The sequence below is a fragment of the Patiria miniata genome, unplaced genomic scaffold (genome assembly GCF_015706575.1).
Source record: "Patiria miniata isolate m_02_andy unplaced genomic scaffold, ASM1570657v1 HiC_scaffold_18, whole genome shotgun sequence".
NCBI classification, from domain to species: Eukaryota; Metazoa; Echinodermata; class Asteroidea; order Valvatida; family Asterinidae; genus Patiria; species Patiria miniata.
In genome coordinates this window covers 1,874,654-1,888,627 of record NW_024037056.1, presented here as the reverse complement: position 1 = coordinate 1,888,627, position 13,974 = coordinate 1,874,654, and the positions used below count along the sequence as shown (strand labels likewise).

The following is a 13,974-nucleotide window of genomic DNA, read 5'->3' as shown; positions in this document are numbered from 1 at the left end:
CATGCGCGTCGGCAAAATGAAAAAGTTTTTTTTTCAATGAAAGATGATGTCTCAAAACCGCCAAACTCACTGGTTTGACAGGAATCCTGCTGCTGCACAAATTTAACGTGTTTTTAGATTAGGTTATGGTCGAGAATAAGCTTTATGTGACCTCTCTGGACTCCCATATATTTGTACTAAGTTTAGTCGGGCACCATTTGCAGTCATCAGCACACATTTGAAGCAAAAAAATCAGGTAAAAACAAAAAAAGCCGCGTCACCGCACCACTTTTTGGGCAAGCTCCATACCAGAAACCGGAGACTTTTTTTTTCGCCTAAAAGTGATACCACTCAAAAATCTGCCACCGCTCACACTACACAGTTATCACACATTTTCCAATTCTGATGTGTATACCTTGCCAAAAATTGCTATGAGTATTGCTCCTATCGATCATTTGATACCGGTGGCCCAATATTTGGACCGAAGCTGATAGCCTACATATTGAAAAGCTGATAACAAGGACACACCATCTTGAAGCATTAAAGATTATGCATAAACGCAGTTTCTTTTCATGAAAAGATTAAAAGTACCACGCAGCGGTTCGCAAAATAATTCAACTGAAAATTTAATGTTGAGAGCTCTCTCACACTCGGTGATTGTATCCATGACAACCTTCCATCCACGTGGTTCTTAAAAGGATCTGTCAAATCATGACATTTTGATTGCTCAGTTACTAGGCAACCAGAGCAGGAATAATATCCGTATATTGATTATGGACTTACCTTACCTAGAGTGAAGCAAATAATGACGTGGGACATTTTGAAAGCAGACTAGTAAAAATCCAACTGGCCATTTTTCTGGTACTATTAGGGTTTTAGAAGAAAGACGTTTTACAGGCGGTGGTAAATCTCCCGCCATTTTGCTTAGTTCTCCCTCTAAAGAATTAGTTTCATCAAATTGAAATTCCACATTCGTAAATCCTCTACTTACTAAAAATAAATGGCAGTAGCGAATGTTTGGTGACGTCACATGAGGTTCCCCCCATACAAACAGTAGTGAAGAGGGGATATTTGTACAGTATTAGGTAATAGTGTGCATGATTGTAGGCTTTTATCAGCACTCCACATTGAAAATATGATACGAGCCCCCTTCCCCCCTCCCCCAATTGAATTTCGGAGGCCTAAGTATCCGGAGAAAAAAAAACCCGGTCAAGCACGCCTCCCTGCAAAAATGTCTGGATCCACCCCGCTACATTCCCGGCCAAAATGGTTGGGACACTTCCTGAGCCTGCCACGGTCACCCACTCCCCCGCTCCCCCGGTCAATGTTGTTCTCTCCAGCAATAAGAGACAACATTGAGTGGGGGCCGGGGGGGGGGGCAGCGAGATTTGGCCAAGATTGTAGCCCCCCCCCCCCCCTCCTAAAATATAGGCTCTAGAACTGCGCCTGCCACCTACCTCTCTTTTCCTTTGGACAAATTGTTCCAGATTTCAACGCCTGATCACTGCCACGACCAACACACTGTGAAAAATTGAAAACGAGAAATGATCGTAAAAAAATTACCTACCGAGCCATTTCGAAAACCTTGACTCAAAAATCTGACATGTTTTTTTCATTTCATTTCATCATGGTTTATCAACAAATCACGAATAGCAGCCACAGCTGAATTGCACGTGATTTACATAAAAAACTACGTTTTTAAAAGGTAATACCGTGTTTATTTATAATAAAAAAATATGACATTAGATATATAGATATAAAAACATTCACATGCTTTTAACAAAACCAATTTAGTCATTTACCATTCAATTTCAAAGTTTTGTCACCCTTTTTAGTCACCGGGTCAAGAATATTCGTCATTACAGATCAAATCTGTCTAATAAGCTGTTGCCGAATGGCAGCATTCAGAGATCAAATTCGTCTTATATAATTCAATTAGACGACTTTAATTTCGGAATAACACGATTCGGCGTAGACGAGACGAAATTGAATACACCGGATCGAAAAAGTGTGCTCATTGTTTGGGTTTGTTTGCACTAAATTTGAAGTTGTCTGACAACAGACGAAATTATACATTGAAAGTGCACTAAATCGATGTTGCTGGACGAAATTTTGAAAAGGGAGCATTCTTCAGAAACACACTCTTGGAAAAAATGGTCCGGTAAACTTATTCTTTATGATGGGACTTGCGGTTTTGCCGAAGTCAATTGAGCGTGATCGGCTGACTGATAAGGTTTACGCACAAACCCCTCGGCCAGTGAGGAGTTGCATAGAAAGCTGGCCGAACCACTTTTTGTGAGAGTATGCCGGTAATGTTAAATTACGGAAAGACGTATAACAGACATTCAAAAAGGTTGCAGGTAAAAATCATTTATAGTTTCATTTAGGATAAGAATTATACAAATGTTAACAGATAGGGAATGAGTTTTAAAATTGTACAAGATGTGTGGCAGTCAAATTTATCTTACTTGAAATAATGAAATGTAGTATTAAAATTACGTTAAAACTTGTAAAATAAAAAGGTTACAGGCACAAAATCATTTCATTTCATTTTATTTAGGAGTAGATTGATTGACACTTAAGTTCTGGGACTTTATTCGAATGTCTTAGTGTTCGTTTCATTTTTGAAGGAGAAGGGATGAAATCCTTAACTTAGTTTGTTTCGATTTTCTTTCGATGAATGATGTGCATAGAAATTCTCTTCTTTGTTTCAAGCGGGGAACCGAGCTCGCATAGCATCTCAGAATAACAGGGCCTTGTAACGTAATGTCTGTAAACGTTATACATTGTATAGATTTTACCTGACTGTGACTGTGGGCGTACACGAAGCCACGCTTGAGGGTGAGGCATTCCGGGGCGTCGTAATGGGTGACGTTGTTCAACTCGCACTGGCTACTCCCGGTCGCGTAGTTACACGAAACGCAGTGCGGCTGAAGCTCGCACGCGTCCCAACACGACTTGTGCGTTTTGGTGGCGGCGATGTTGTTGAACGCGTGCCCTGTTAAGCTGTAACCAACGATGACACACCATGGCGCAGTCGGAGGGGGCACACGTTCAGGGCGGACAGGCCTGGCTCCGCCCGTGTCTTTACTTTGATGGCCTCTAACTACAGGGTGATTAAAAAAACACGAAACCCAAATGTCGGGACTATTGTTTTAGTGAAGTTCTGCATGTAGCATTCTCAAAATCTAGGATATAACAGCCCAATTCATAAGCTTTCTTTTAGTACAAGAATCAGTCATATCACTTATGTACTTTTCAAGTTACGGAATTTTAAACACAACCACCGTTTTAAAGTTCTGTCTACGGATCACACAATAGGTGTGCGTTCTTTCAGCAAAACAATTCACCATGCGACATATCCCTATGTGATCTGTTTTCGTTTTGCTGATAGAACACTTACCTTTTTTGTGATCCGTGGACAGAACTCTAAAGCAATGGTTGCGTTTAAAAGTCCGTAACTTGAAAAGTACATAAGTGATTTGAATGATTTTTATACTAAAAGAAAGCTTATTAATTGAGCTTTCATATCCTAGATTTTGAAAGTACTTCATTCAGAACTTCACTAAAACAATGGTCCCAATATTTGGGTTCCGTTTTTTTTACTCACCCTGCAGTGTTGTAATCGCAAGAATGAGCAGCGGCCCAGATACTTTACGAGACATGGCGAGCAACTCCCCCGCCATGTTGCAGAGACACCGGCTGTGGGCAAAATGACGTCTGTCTGTGACGGCCGTAAGCTTGAACAAGACAATCAAGAGCTCAGAAAATAAACGCGACCGTGGCCTAAAATTTAAGCCACAATAGGGATTGAATGTGTTTACTCCGCTGTTATGGAAACCGAGCTGCTTCTGACGTGTAGCTGGCAAATAAAGAATGAACCCACCAAAGAGGAAACCGTGGCGCAAATTTGCTAGGAATTGATGATCTCACAACTGCAGTCACAGACCACAATCGTGTAGGGTTGGCACTGATTGGATAAAAAAAAGGATGCCCAATAGGTTTATGGAGGACGCCCACTTTTTCTAGTCGACTCCGTGAGATCGCGCAAGGCATGATGGGAAACCACATGGCGCAGCAATATCTCGTACCCATGGGAACGAGGTTGATAATTACCTTATTCACGAGGAAGCCATTTTTAATCGTGTTCCCTGAATATATATTATAAATTGTAACTGTTGAATGGGATGGTGCCAGACTATTTTATGTTTGAAATGCACTTTTATTTCATTGCTTTCATTTCTACTCGCAACTTCCCAAAATGAAGCGTTTGCCTCGCTTTCAATTCAAAATGGCCGACTAGTGAATAAAGTCTATTACTTAGCTCGCAAAAGATATTGGAGTATGGAACACCATATGAATAGTACCATGCGAATAACACTAGTGCACTTTTGTGTCATTTATGTCATTTGTAGGTATCTGTTTCGTAGATATCTGTTCATTCTATCATCTTCATAAAATATGTCTATAATTTCAATAGACTTTACTTGTGACAGATTGAAACCACTGTTTCCGACTGGATAGCGCTTCGACCTACGCGTGTGCACATACCGCGTCGCCCCAATAAACTCATAGCACCCAAAAAGCTGCCACCGCTGCAATGCTTTTACATATTTTCCAACTACAGGGGTGAATACCTTGGACAAAATCACAATGAGCATTATTCCCCTCATTTGATACCGACCAAACCCCCAGGCTGTTGAAAATTGAAAATAATATTAAATTGAACATAAAAGTGCATTTTCAAGGATCGCATTAATAAATTACATTGTACGGCTCTTTAAGTAATGGTTGAAACATTGAAGTTTCTGCCTGAAATGAAATCATACTTTTGCTCATGAATATGGAAATTCGTAGTAGCATGACACCAAAAAGGCACCAAAATACCCTTCAAAATAGCAACACGACAATTGAAAATAAGGTCAAATTGGACACAAAGGTGCATTCTCAAAGGATTTGACTTGACCTTCGATCGACTAGAGGAGTTTAAATAAGGGACTGTTTCATTTTCCCTTCGTCTCCAACTTAACTCTTATCAAAATAACCTTGAGTTGTTTGTGCTGTAACAGCTTGACACGTACAAAACGCACCGCATATCGTATGCCTGACCAAATCTGAAAATTGGTAAATTAGTAGGGCGAGGGGGCCAATAATTAAATTGGTTTTCTGTCTAACTGATGTTCATTGTTCACCGCGGCTGGTTCCGTTGCGGCGAATTCGAATCAGCGTCAATGGTTTCCATAGAAACGCGCTATTATTGATACGCCTTGCTAGCATTTCGACGCTGGGAGTTGTGTGTTGTGGAAGGGATTTCATTCGTACTGAACCGGCCAAGACAGCAGCATGCCTTTCGGATTATTGATAATGTTTGGCTGGAATATTTGGTTTAATCCTTCAGTCCTGCTGATCGCTTCACTGTCCGGGATCAAGGCCAGTCGTGGTTTAGGCGGAGTGACCACTTCGCTGGAATGCGAGTCGATCTCGGGCTGGTGCAGCGTCGTCGACTTCGCCATGACGGGGCGCGTTTACCGCAGCACGCTGGCCAGCTCGCACCGGCTCTGCTGGGGCGCGTGTGAGGTCCAACCACGCTGCCTCTCGGCGAACTACGCCCTGCAGAACGGCACGTGTGAACTCCTCGATGCTGCTTACTACGATCATTCGGATGACATCAGGGAAAGGCGTGGCTGGGTGCTCTCCTACTCTCGAAATAACGTGAGTTGTTTTGTTTTCTTAATCTTAAGATGATTTTTTTTTCAATGGAAAAAAACTTTCTATACGCCCTAGATGACAACTTAGACTGCAATGACGAATTGAACCATGGGCGTCGCGAGGGTGGGTGGGGGGGGGGGGGGGGGGGGGGCAAGGGTGGGTGCTTAAAAAAACACAGCCGGGGGGGGGGGCAAGGGGACGCTTCCCTCCCCCGGAAAAGCAGCACCCCCACCCCCCAAAAAAGAGGGGGGAAAAGACGAGGTGCGAAGACATATTGCTGTTAATTTAACGCACATTACAACATGTGCGTCCGCGGGGGTCGTCAATATGGGTGGGGCGGGCAAATGCCCCCCCCCCCCCGCCACCCTCAAAAAATTCTAAATTGAGAACATGCTACAGAAAGTACAAGAATTTTAGGAAATAATATGATTTGCCCCCTCCAGAAAAAAATCCTGGCGACGCCCATGAATGGAATTATACAAGGCAATTCTCTTGCATTGACGAAAGCCGATTTTTTTTTCCACCAACAATAATGAATACTGCACATTTGGCGTTGCGATAAAATATATTATTTAATAAAAAAAATAAAACCGGTAAATGATGAAAAACAAATGTGACTGAGCTGATAATATTGCCACTTGCCATTTTGCAGTACAGTGGGGAAAAGCCAAAGTTTGAAGGGGTGATAAATTTGTCTTGTTTTCCGGTGTAGTAATCCGTAAACATTCATTCACTGTACACACCTATAGGATTTTTTAAGCGTTCATTCACTTGTCACACACCTGTAGGATTTCAAATGCGATTTTCTCGCGAATCAGTTTTACAACTTCAAGTGAGTCGGTGGTCTATATTTCAGATACCGAAATCAGCGTCCCTTAATGTTCTATACCTCTTGTTCGGCAGGATCCAGACGTATTAATATCTCAATTCTGTAAAAGAAAACCCGACTTTAAGCTCTTTTTGTGGTGACAAGTCACAAATATGAATATATTACGAATCCAATCATCCGAACGAAGCAAATGTAGTCTTCAGTTTGAATTGGTGAGGGGGAATACAGGGTGAGTAAAAAAACCGAAACCCAAATGTCGGGACTATTGTTTTAGTGACGTTCTGCATGTAGATGTAGCACTTTCAAAATCTATGATATGAAAGCCCTTTTCAAGTTACGGAATTTTAAACACAACCACCGTTTTAAAGCTCTGTCCACGGATCACAAAAAAGGTGTGCGTTCTTTCAGCAAAACAAAAACCATTCACACACATCCCTATGTGATTTGTTTTCGTTTTGCTGAAAGAACACTTACCTTTTTGTGCTCAGTGAACAGAACCTTAAAACGGTGGTTGTGTTTAAAACTCCGTAACTTGAAAAGTACATGAGTGATTTGAATGATTCTTGTACTTAAAGAAAGGTTATGAATTGGGCGTTCATGTCCTAAATTTTAAAAGTGCCACATGACAAGAACTTTACTAAGACAATGGTCCCGACATTCGGGTTTCGTGTTTTTTTACTCACCCTGTATGTTCATAAAACTTATAGGATCGATTTGATTGCTTTCGATGGGAACTTTAAAAAGCACGTTATGTCCTCTATTAAAAGCAAAACCAATTACTGGAGAATGAAGATCATGAAAGGACAATTCGCAAAATGTTCCATTTCATGTTCACAGACTCTTGGGTGCGGACGACGGCCATTGCAATCGACTCATCAGGACAAAGAGTCAAGTGGTAAGTGTGGTTAATCGCAGTTTGGGAAATAAGTTCAATTTGAAGTTGAATCGTATATGAGGATAAAGAGATCGACTTCCGAAGACTACTTGATGTAATGCACCTTGTCAAGAATCCCCCACCCCTCCCTCCCCTGCCCCAGGTTTTATGTCAGGGTTTAGTCACTTTTCTCAATCCCAAGGGTGGGGATTTTGGTCTCATACGAACCCCCCCCCCTTTCCTGAAATTCAGATCCGCCCCTCAAACGTCGTGCCAATAACGTCAGCACCGTATAGGCTCTAAATAACACATCAAAAGAAATGCAAGATGCATGATGCCTGACAACAAAATATGACGCATAAAATGCATTAGCCACGGTTGCTGTGGTACCGGTATACCAACACAGAGCACCTCACACGTATTGAAGCTGATATTTTGCAACACTGAGTCGGTCAAAAGGAGGGATGGGAAGTATTGTCAAGTATCCTTGACTTTTGCAAGCTTGATTAGTTTTAATAAAGGCATAACGTTGGGGGAAATTGATTGCAGCTTCTTCGCCTGTTTCCCTTCATTATTATTAATATTATTATTATATATTTTTTTTTAATATTAATAATGAATACATTTCTAAAGGCCTGTCATGGCCGTGCGGGTAATTAACTGAAGCAAACTGCATCCCTTTAACCGTTTGTTTTACCTGCTATGGGCATCTTGCGTCCCTTAAACGTATGACCTTGGATGAAATTACTGAGATACAGCCAACCAGAAATGGCCAAAAAATAATAATAATAGAATAAAAACACTATAAGACTGAGACGCAAATTATGCAACTTTATAATGTCCTGCCGTTTAATTGCTTGTAGTGAAATCCCATGGTATCGAGCAGTGCGCTCTCAACCTCGTCCCCAGTGCTTACTTTATTTCCAACCTCGTTTTCAATAGTAAGCCCTGGATAGGAACCTTTCTTCCTGTATCCTGATTCGATATCGCAATTGGCTAGTAATGGATTTATATCGTGTAGTTGGTGTTGTTATTTCCAACGTACAGTACGTGTTTTCAAGTTAATTATAAAGTCTACGCCTTCTGAAAATATTCCTTTTCCTTTGCTCATATTAATATGAAATGTGACACTGCATATAGGCGGGATAAGATTGTTACATTTAAACTTGTGAAACAATCGTGTTTTCGGATCGACGAATTGATTTTGTTTTCACCCCAGACACACATACAAAACAAACGCTAATGTAACGCACAGGCATGGCACCAGACTATTCCTCATTTGCATACGTGGTGAAAATTGTGCACAATAATCCAATACCAGGGTGAGAGAGCAGGTAGGGGTGGGAGCATACATTGCTCGACACCCTGGGGACGAGGTTGGTATCCCCCCCCCCACTACCTACTCAAGTTTGCGTCACCCTCGTAGCCTCTGTACTGATGACGTCTCACTTTGTGCTTTCTAATTGGAGCATGGTGGTGACGACAGTTTCGTAGCCTAATCGAAAAGCGCACAAGTAAACAAAGTGTGGCGTTTTCGGCACGGAGGCTTTTTGGATCATTTGCATGTTCAAAAATCTTGCTTATGTATGCAAATTAGGGATAGTCTGATGCCTAGCTGTGCTTTAAATAAGTGTTTGTTTTTATATGCGGTGTCGGGGGTAAAAACAGAATCACGGGTTTTATTTAAGGTAAAATGTTACAATCTTATTCAAATAGGTAGTACCATTCAGCAAAATGGAAAAGGGTGATTGCATTAGAGGTGGAGTGGACGTAGTAATTCACATTGAACATTACGTAATACACGTTGTAAATAAAAACACAATATAAATCCATTACTTGATATTGATGTATCGAATCAGGACACAGGAAGCAAGTTTCCCACCAGGGGTTGGAACGAGGTTTGACATAAAGTAACCCCTTGGAACGAGGTTGTTAAAAACAAGTTTTGACGTCTCCTTTTTTTAAACAGTCAGGGCGCCCTCTTGTGGGAAAGGTCGAATTCTTCCCCTACGCCATAGACAATAACCTGGTCATGGGTAGATTTTGAAATGAACGAATCACTCATTTCAAATTTATTTGTTGACGACTTCTTTTCGCTCCTTTGAAAGTTCCAATTTTGTTCAATAAATGAAAGGTTACCTGAGCGTGTCTTCTGTGCTAATTTAGCGTAAGATATTATTCAGTCATGCCAGCAATGGAGTTGAATAATTGATTGCTCACTGGACTATACAATTATTTCACAATACCTTTAAATATAGTTACCTCCGTATAATGACGTCAACCGATAAAATGTACAAATTAATTTTAGTATCATTCATTGAAAAAAAACAGTCGGGTTATCTATTTACCAATTTTAGGTTTCCATTCCATATTCCATTAAAACAAAATGTCGCTTAAACATGAACTATTATGAAGTGCCCTGGCATTTTCCATCAGAATGTTTGTGAGTGCGAGAGTTTGAAGTAAAAAGTAAAATTAAGAATGAATGGGCGCATATTTTAAATTCTGTTATACTTTTTTGACCGTATGTTAGGTGATAGAATTGCCAAGCCATGCAGTACTATTTTCCAGTCGGAGACTCCGAGTTTGATAAGACATTTTTTGAAGTGAAATTTTATAGTAACCTACAAAAATGAAAACCACCGGTGTGATTTTAATGACTGAAGCATCGCCAGCATGTTTCCATTTCAAGCTAATTCAATTTTATACAAAGTTTACAATTACAATAATTTATGCGAGAAAATAACCGGCTATACAGCGCGTCCCAAAATACCCTCAACTTTTTTTGCGATGCTCTGGCGTCTTTGCGGAAACTCGTACCGCCATTATTTTTATACCATTTTTAAGCTGGAAATCTGAAATTTATCCCTGGCAAGTATTGATTTGATATTTTAAAGAGTTTTAAAATTATCCGTGTTCAAATAAAGGCATGTCGAAAACAAACTCAACCTATTTCAAGGAAAATCGATGATGCGGTAGGCCTATATATCGGTACATATATATAAAATGAATAATAGTGATTTGGGGACATACTTTTTGAAGGATTCTCTTTTGTTTTTAAGTTAAAATATAGACCAGTGTATGTGGTTTGGCCTTAGCAGGATTTCTGAATTCAATTTGGTCCGGCCTAGTAGCCTTAGAATATTATTGATTCTCCAGAGCGTCAGGCTGGCTTAGCGGTACTTTCCTCGCCTTCCACCGCTGTGACCCGGGTTCGAATCCCATCTTGTGGATAGGGTTTTCCGGGAGCCCCTGACCGTTTCCGTGGGTTTTCCCGTGAACATTCTTTGGGGTTTTGCTCCCACCTCGAAAACTGTAATTTCTTCTCATTGTCTTCTCTCTAAATAGTTTCCCCGGGATGCTTTGCCGACTACATGACACAGATACAGACAAAATGTATTTTTGTGTGGTTAATTAAATCAATTTCATTTCTTTCCTGTTCCTAGGTGCAGTGGGTTGGCCGTTGGGTACCTACGGTTTACCAATGCCCATCGCTGGTTGCCCGGCCAACGCCAGTTTTACCTGGCAGACTGGCTCCCGTTTTCACGATACAGAGAACAGCGAATCTAACAACGAGTGGTCGCCCGACATACACCTGAAGCAGCCGTATGAACGGAACGACATGATGCAACACTTTTGCATGAAGACCGTGAAACGTTCGGGCGCCAGTGATCGTAGCTGGCCCCCTGGCAAATACTGCGTGTTTCGGTACGGGACGACCTGCCCAGAAGGTTGGTCATATTTAATCGAAAATGACTAAAAACTAATTTTTTTATACCTTGGCACTTGATTTCGGGCGATTCACAATACTGTGCGCCACCAAGAGTTTGCCATGAATAGTCCATTTTTCAAGTTTACGGTCCGCGACAAAACATGAACACGACCCTTTTAATAACGAGTGAAGTAGACAACTTGAGCTAATTTATTATCATTGGGGCACAGCGTTCTGCTGCCTTCCAAAAACTCCATATCTCGATGAAAAGAAAAGAAACGGGCAAACATTTATTCGAATCATACGCTTACGAAACCACTGGCCGGAAAAAAAAGCTAACAATTTCAAATGTCCCGCGCTGCGAATTTCTCGACCCTCTCCCGCAATACACTGGCAAAAATGAACTCTCCGTTGCAAACTCTTGGTGGCGCACCGCATACAGCAGTTGTGTCCAACCCAACCTCGTCCCCAGGGTGTCGAGCAGTACGCGCCCACTACTACCTGCTCTCTCACTACTGGAAACGAGGTTGGAAATATGGTAAGCACTGGGGACGAGGTTGTGTCCAACCCTTTCATTTGTTCAGAATATGACGTATCTATCCGTGTTCCTCCTGACGTGATCCCATTTTCCTAAATCCAAATTAATGTATCAGATATAATGTAAAGATAACTTTGTTTATCTGGTGTATTTTCAGGAATGTCGAGCGGTTCTATATACTGGGATGACCAAGATGGGGGCACCAACCGCAAGAGCGGCACCCTCCCGTCGGGAACGTACCGTGACTCCGACACTCGTATCGATTACTGCTGTATGACAACCGGCGACCTATCCCAACCCATCGACCTCCCGTCCAGTGGGGGCTCATTCTATCTTTTCCCCGTCATGTCTGATATGCCCGACGTACAGTGCCAGCGGGTACACGGTATGATTTTTTCGGTGGAATGGTTCAAGTGGGACAACGAAGACCACCGTAGCACGTCGCCCCCGGACGGGGCACACCCGTACTACCAAAAAGTCAGCGGGCCAAATAACTTCAAGATTTATTACTGCTATTACCGAGCTCTGTAGATCCGTTGACCGAATGCATAATCCTCTTTAAGAAAAACCCTGGGTGATATAGTCTGAGTATTATCCGTTGTCAACGGAGCCCATCTCCGGTAGAACGTCTGAATCTAAGCATGCGTGACGTCATTTCATTCCGAAATTAGGACTAAGATTGTGATTGGTCAATAGCACTGCCCGATCAAAAGTGATAGTCAGTCAGAGAGTCAGTACATGTACTCAGATAAGTATAAGGAGGACACCAGGCCGGCTCGCGAAATTTCTTTTCCCAAACGAGATCGGACAATATCAAAAGAGGGCGCTCTCTCTGCGTTATGACATATTCATGATGTCCAGGGAAATTAGAGAATAAGTTATATAACAAGGAATAATAGTGTTTAAATCACCAATGATTGGCAATTCATTCGTGGACCGGTTTGAGGAAGTCCTGACTTCTAATCAGGTGATCCGAGTTCGAATCTCAGTGAGCGCTTTTCACTTCTTCACATTTTACCTATTAAATAAGTAAAGTGATGAAGAAACATTTCTCACAAGCCGTACAGCCTATCTTGGGTTTGTGTTATGGAGAACAAGGCATTAGATATGCATGTAATGGACCAATCAGAAGAAGGAAAGCGGATGTCGTTTGGGAAAAAAAGATTCGCGGCCGGCTCTCTGTGTGACGAACAAAAAGTAAAGCTGATCAAACTCAAATTATAAACACAAGACATTGCACGTTCGTCACGACATTATTACTGTCTTTGTTCACAGTGTTGTGCAATTTATTGTGACCTTAGAAATGTATATACAAAGCATGCGCTACATGAAATTATTTCGTTTGAAGAAGAGATATCGAAGTGTTAGTTTCAGATATTAACAAAAGTAGTGATGAGTTAAACAATTTATACAAATAAACTTTGCACTTTTTAGTATCTTTTGACACAAGTGATTAACGTTAGAAAAAAAAGTGAAAAGTGTTCATGTCACATTTTTGTAAAATAATCTCTGAATGTTTTTTTCTTAATAATAAATATATTTATCTTTAAATATCTATGTTTAAATGTAAACGATGGATCGGCTTGAAAATTGAAATTTTGATTTCATATACATGTATCATGAAATTAACCTAATTATGCAGGAAAAACATGCTATGCCTGAAAAAAGGGTGATTTCGATACGTTTCTGTGAAGGTATAGTGTTACAAAATTTAGGGCCTTGCAACTTGTGACTGGTTACAAGTAATCTAGGAAGAAATTTCGAAAACAAAATGCTTTGTTTCTGTCATTACACGTCACATCTAGACCTTCACATATTATGTGCCATTTCTGTGAATTTTTTTGTCATTTTTAGAACCGTTTTCTATGTTGTATATAAAAAGATACCAGTTAGTAGAACTTATGCATAACTATAGGGAATGGTAAGTGCCATCACCCTCTAAATATCTGAAAGAGTGAAACTAAAGGGACCAGACGATTTAGACTGGATGTCGGACTGAGTTGCTCGGGGGGATGTCAATCCAGTGGAAACTCGACTGAAAACTTGATCTTTTAATTAATTTCACTAGCACTCTAAAACGTCTGGTCTTTATAGCTTCATGCTTTAAATAGTTTATGCGGTACCCGCTGCTATGTACATCAGGGCCCAATTTCATAGAGCTGCTTAAGCACAAAATTTGCTTAAGCACAAAAAAACCTTGCTTAATATAATCAGGTTACCCTCCAAAACTCCATGCGATTGTTAAGCCAATTATTAAAACAACAGGCAAATACCAGTCACAAGCAATGTACATTGCATGGAGTTTTCACAGGTTACCTGATTATATTAAGCCA

At 40.9% G+C, this 13,974-nt stretch overlaps 1 protein-coding gene across 1 annotated transcript; it reads left to right on the top strand.

Moving 5' to 3' along the window:
• Nucleotides 1-5,295: 5,295 nt before the first annotated feature.
• Nucleotides 5,296-13,589, top strand: LOC119724149. Its single transcript, XM_038195074.1, has 4 exons — nt 5,296-5,691; nt 7,355-7,412; nt 10,838-11,122; nt 11,799-13,589. The coding sequence occupies exons 1-4, from the start codon at nt 5,323-5,325 to the stop codon at nt 12,170-12,172; spliced, it is 1,086 nt and encodes a 361-aa protein (XP_038051002.1). The 5' UTR covers nt 5,296-5,322; the 3' UTR covers nt 12,173-13,589.
• The last annotated feature ends 385 nt before the right edge of the window (nt 13,590-13,974 follow it).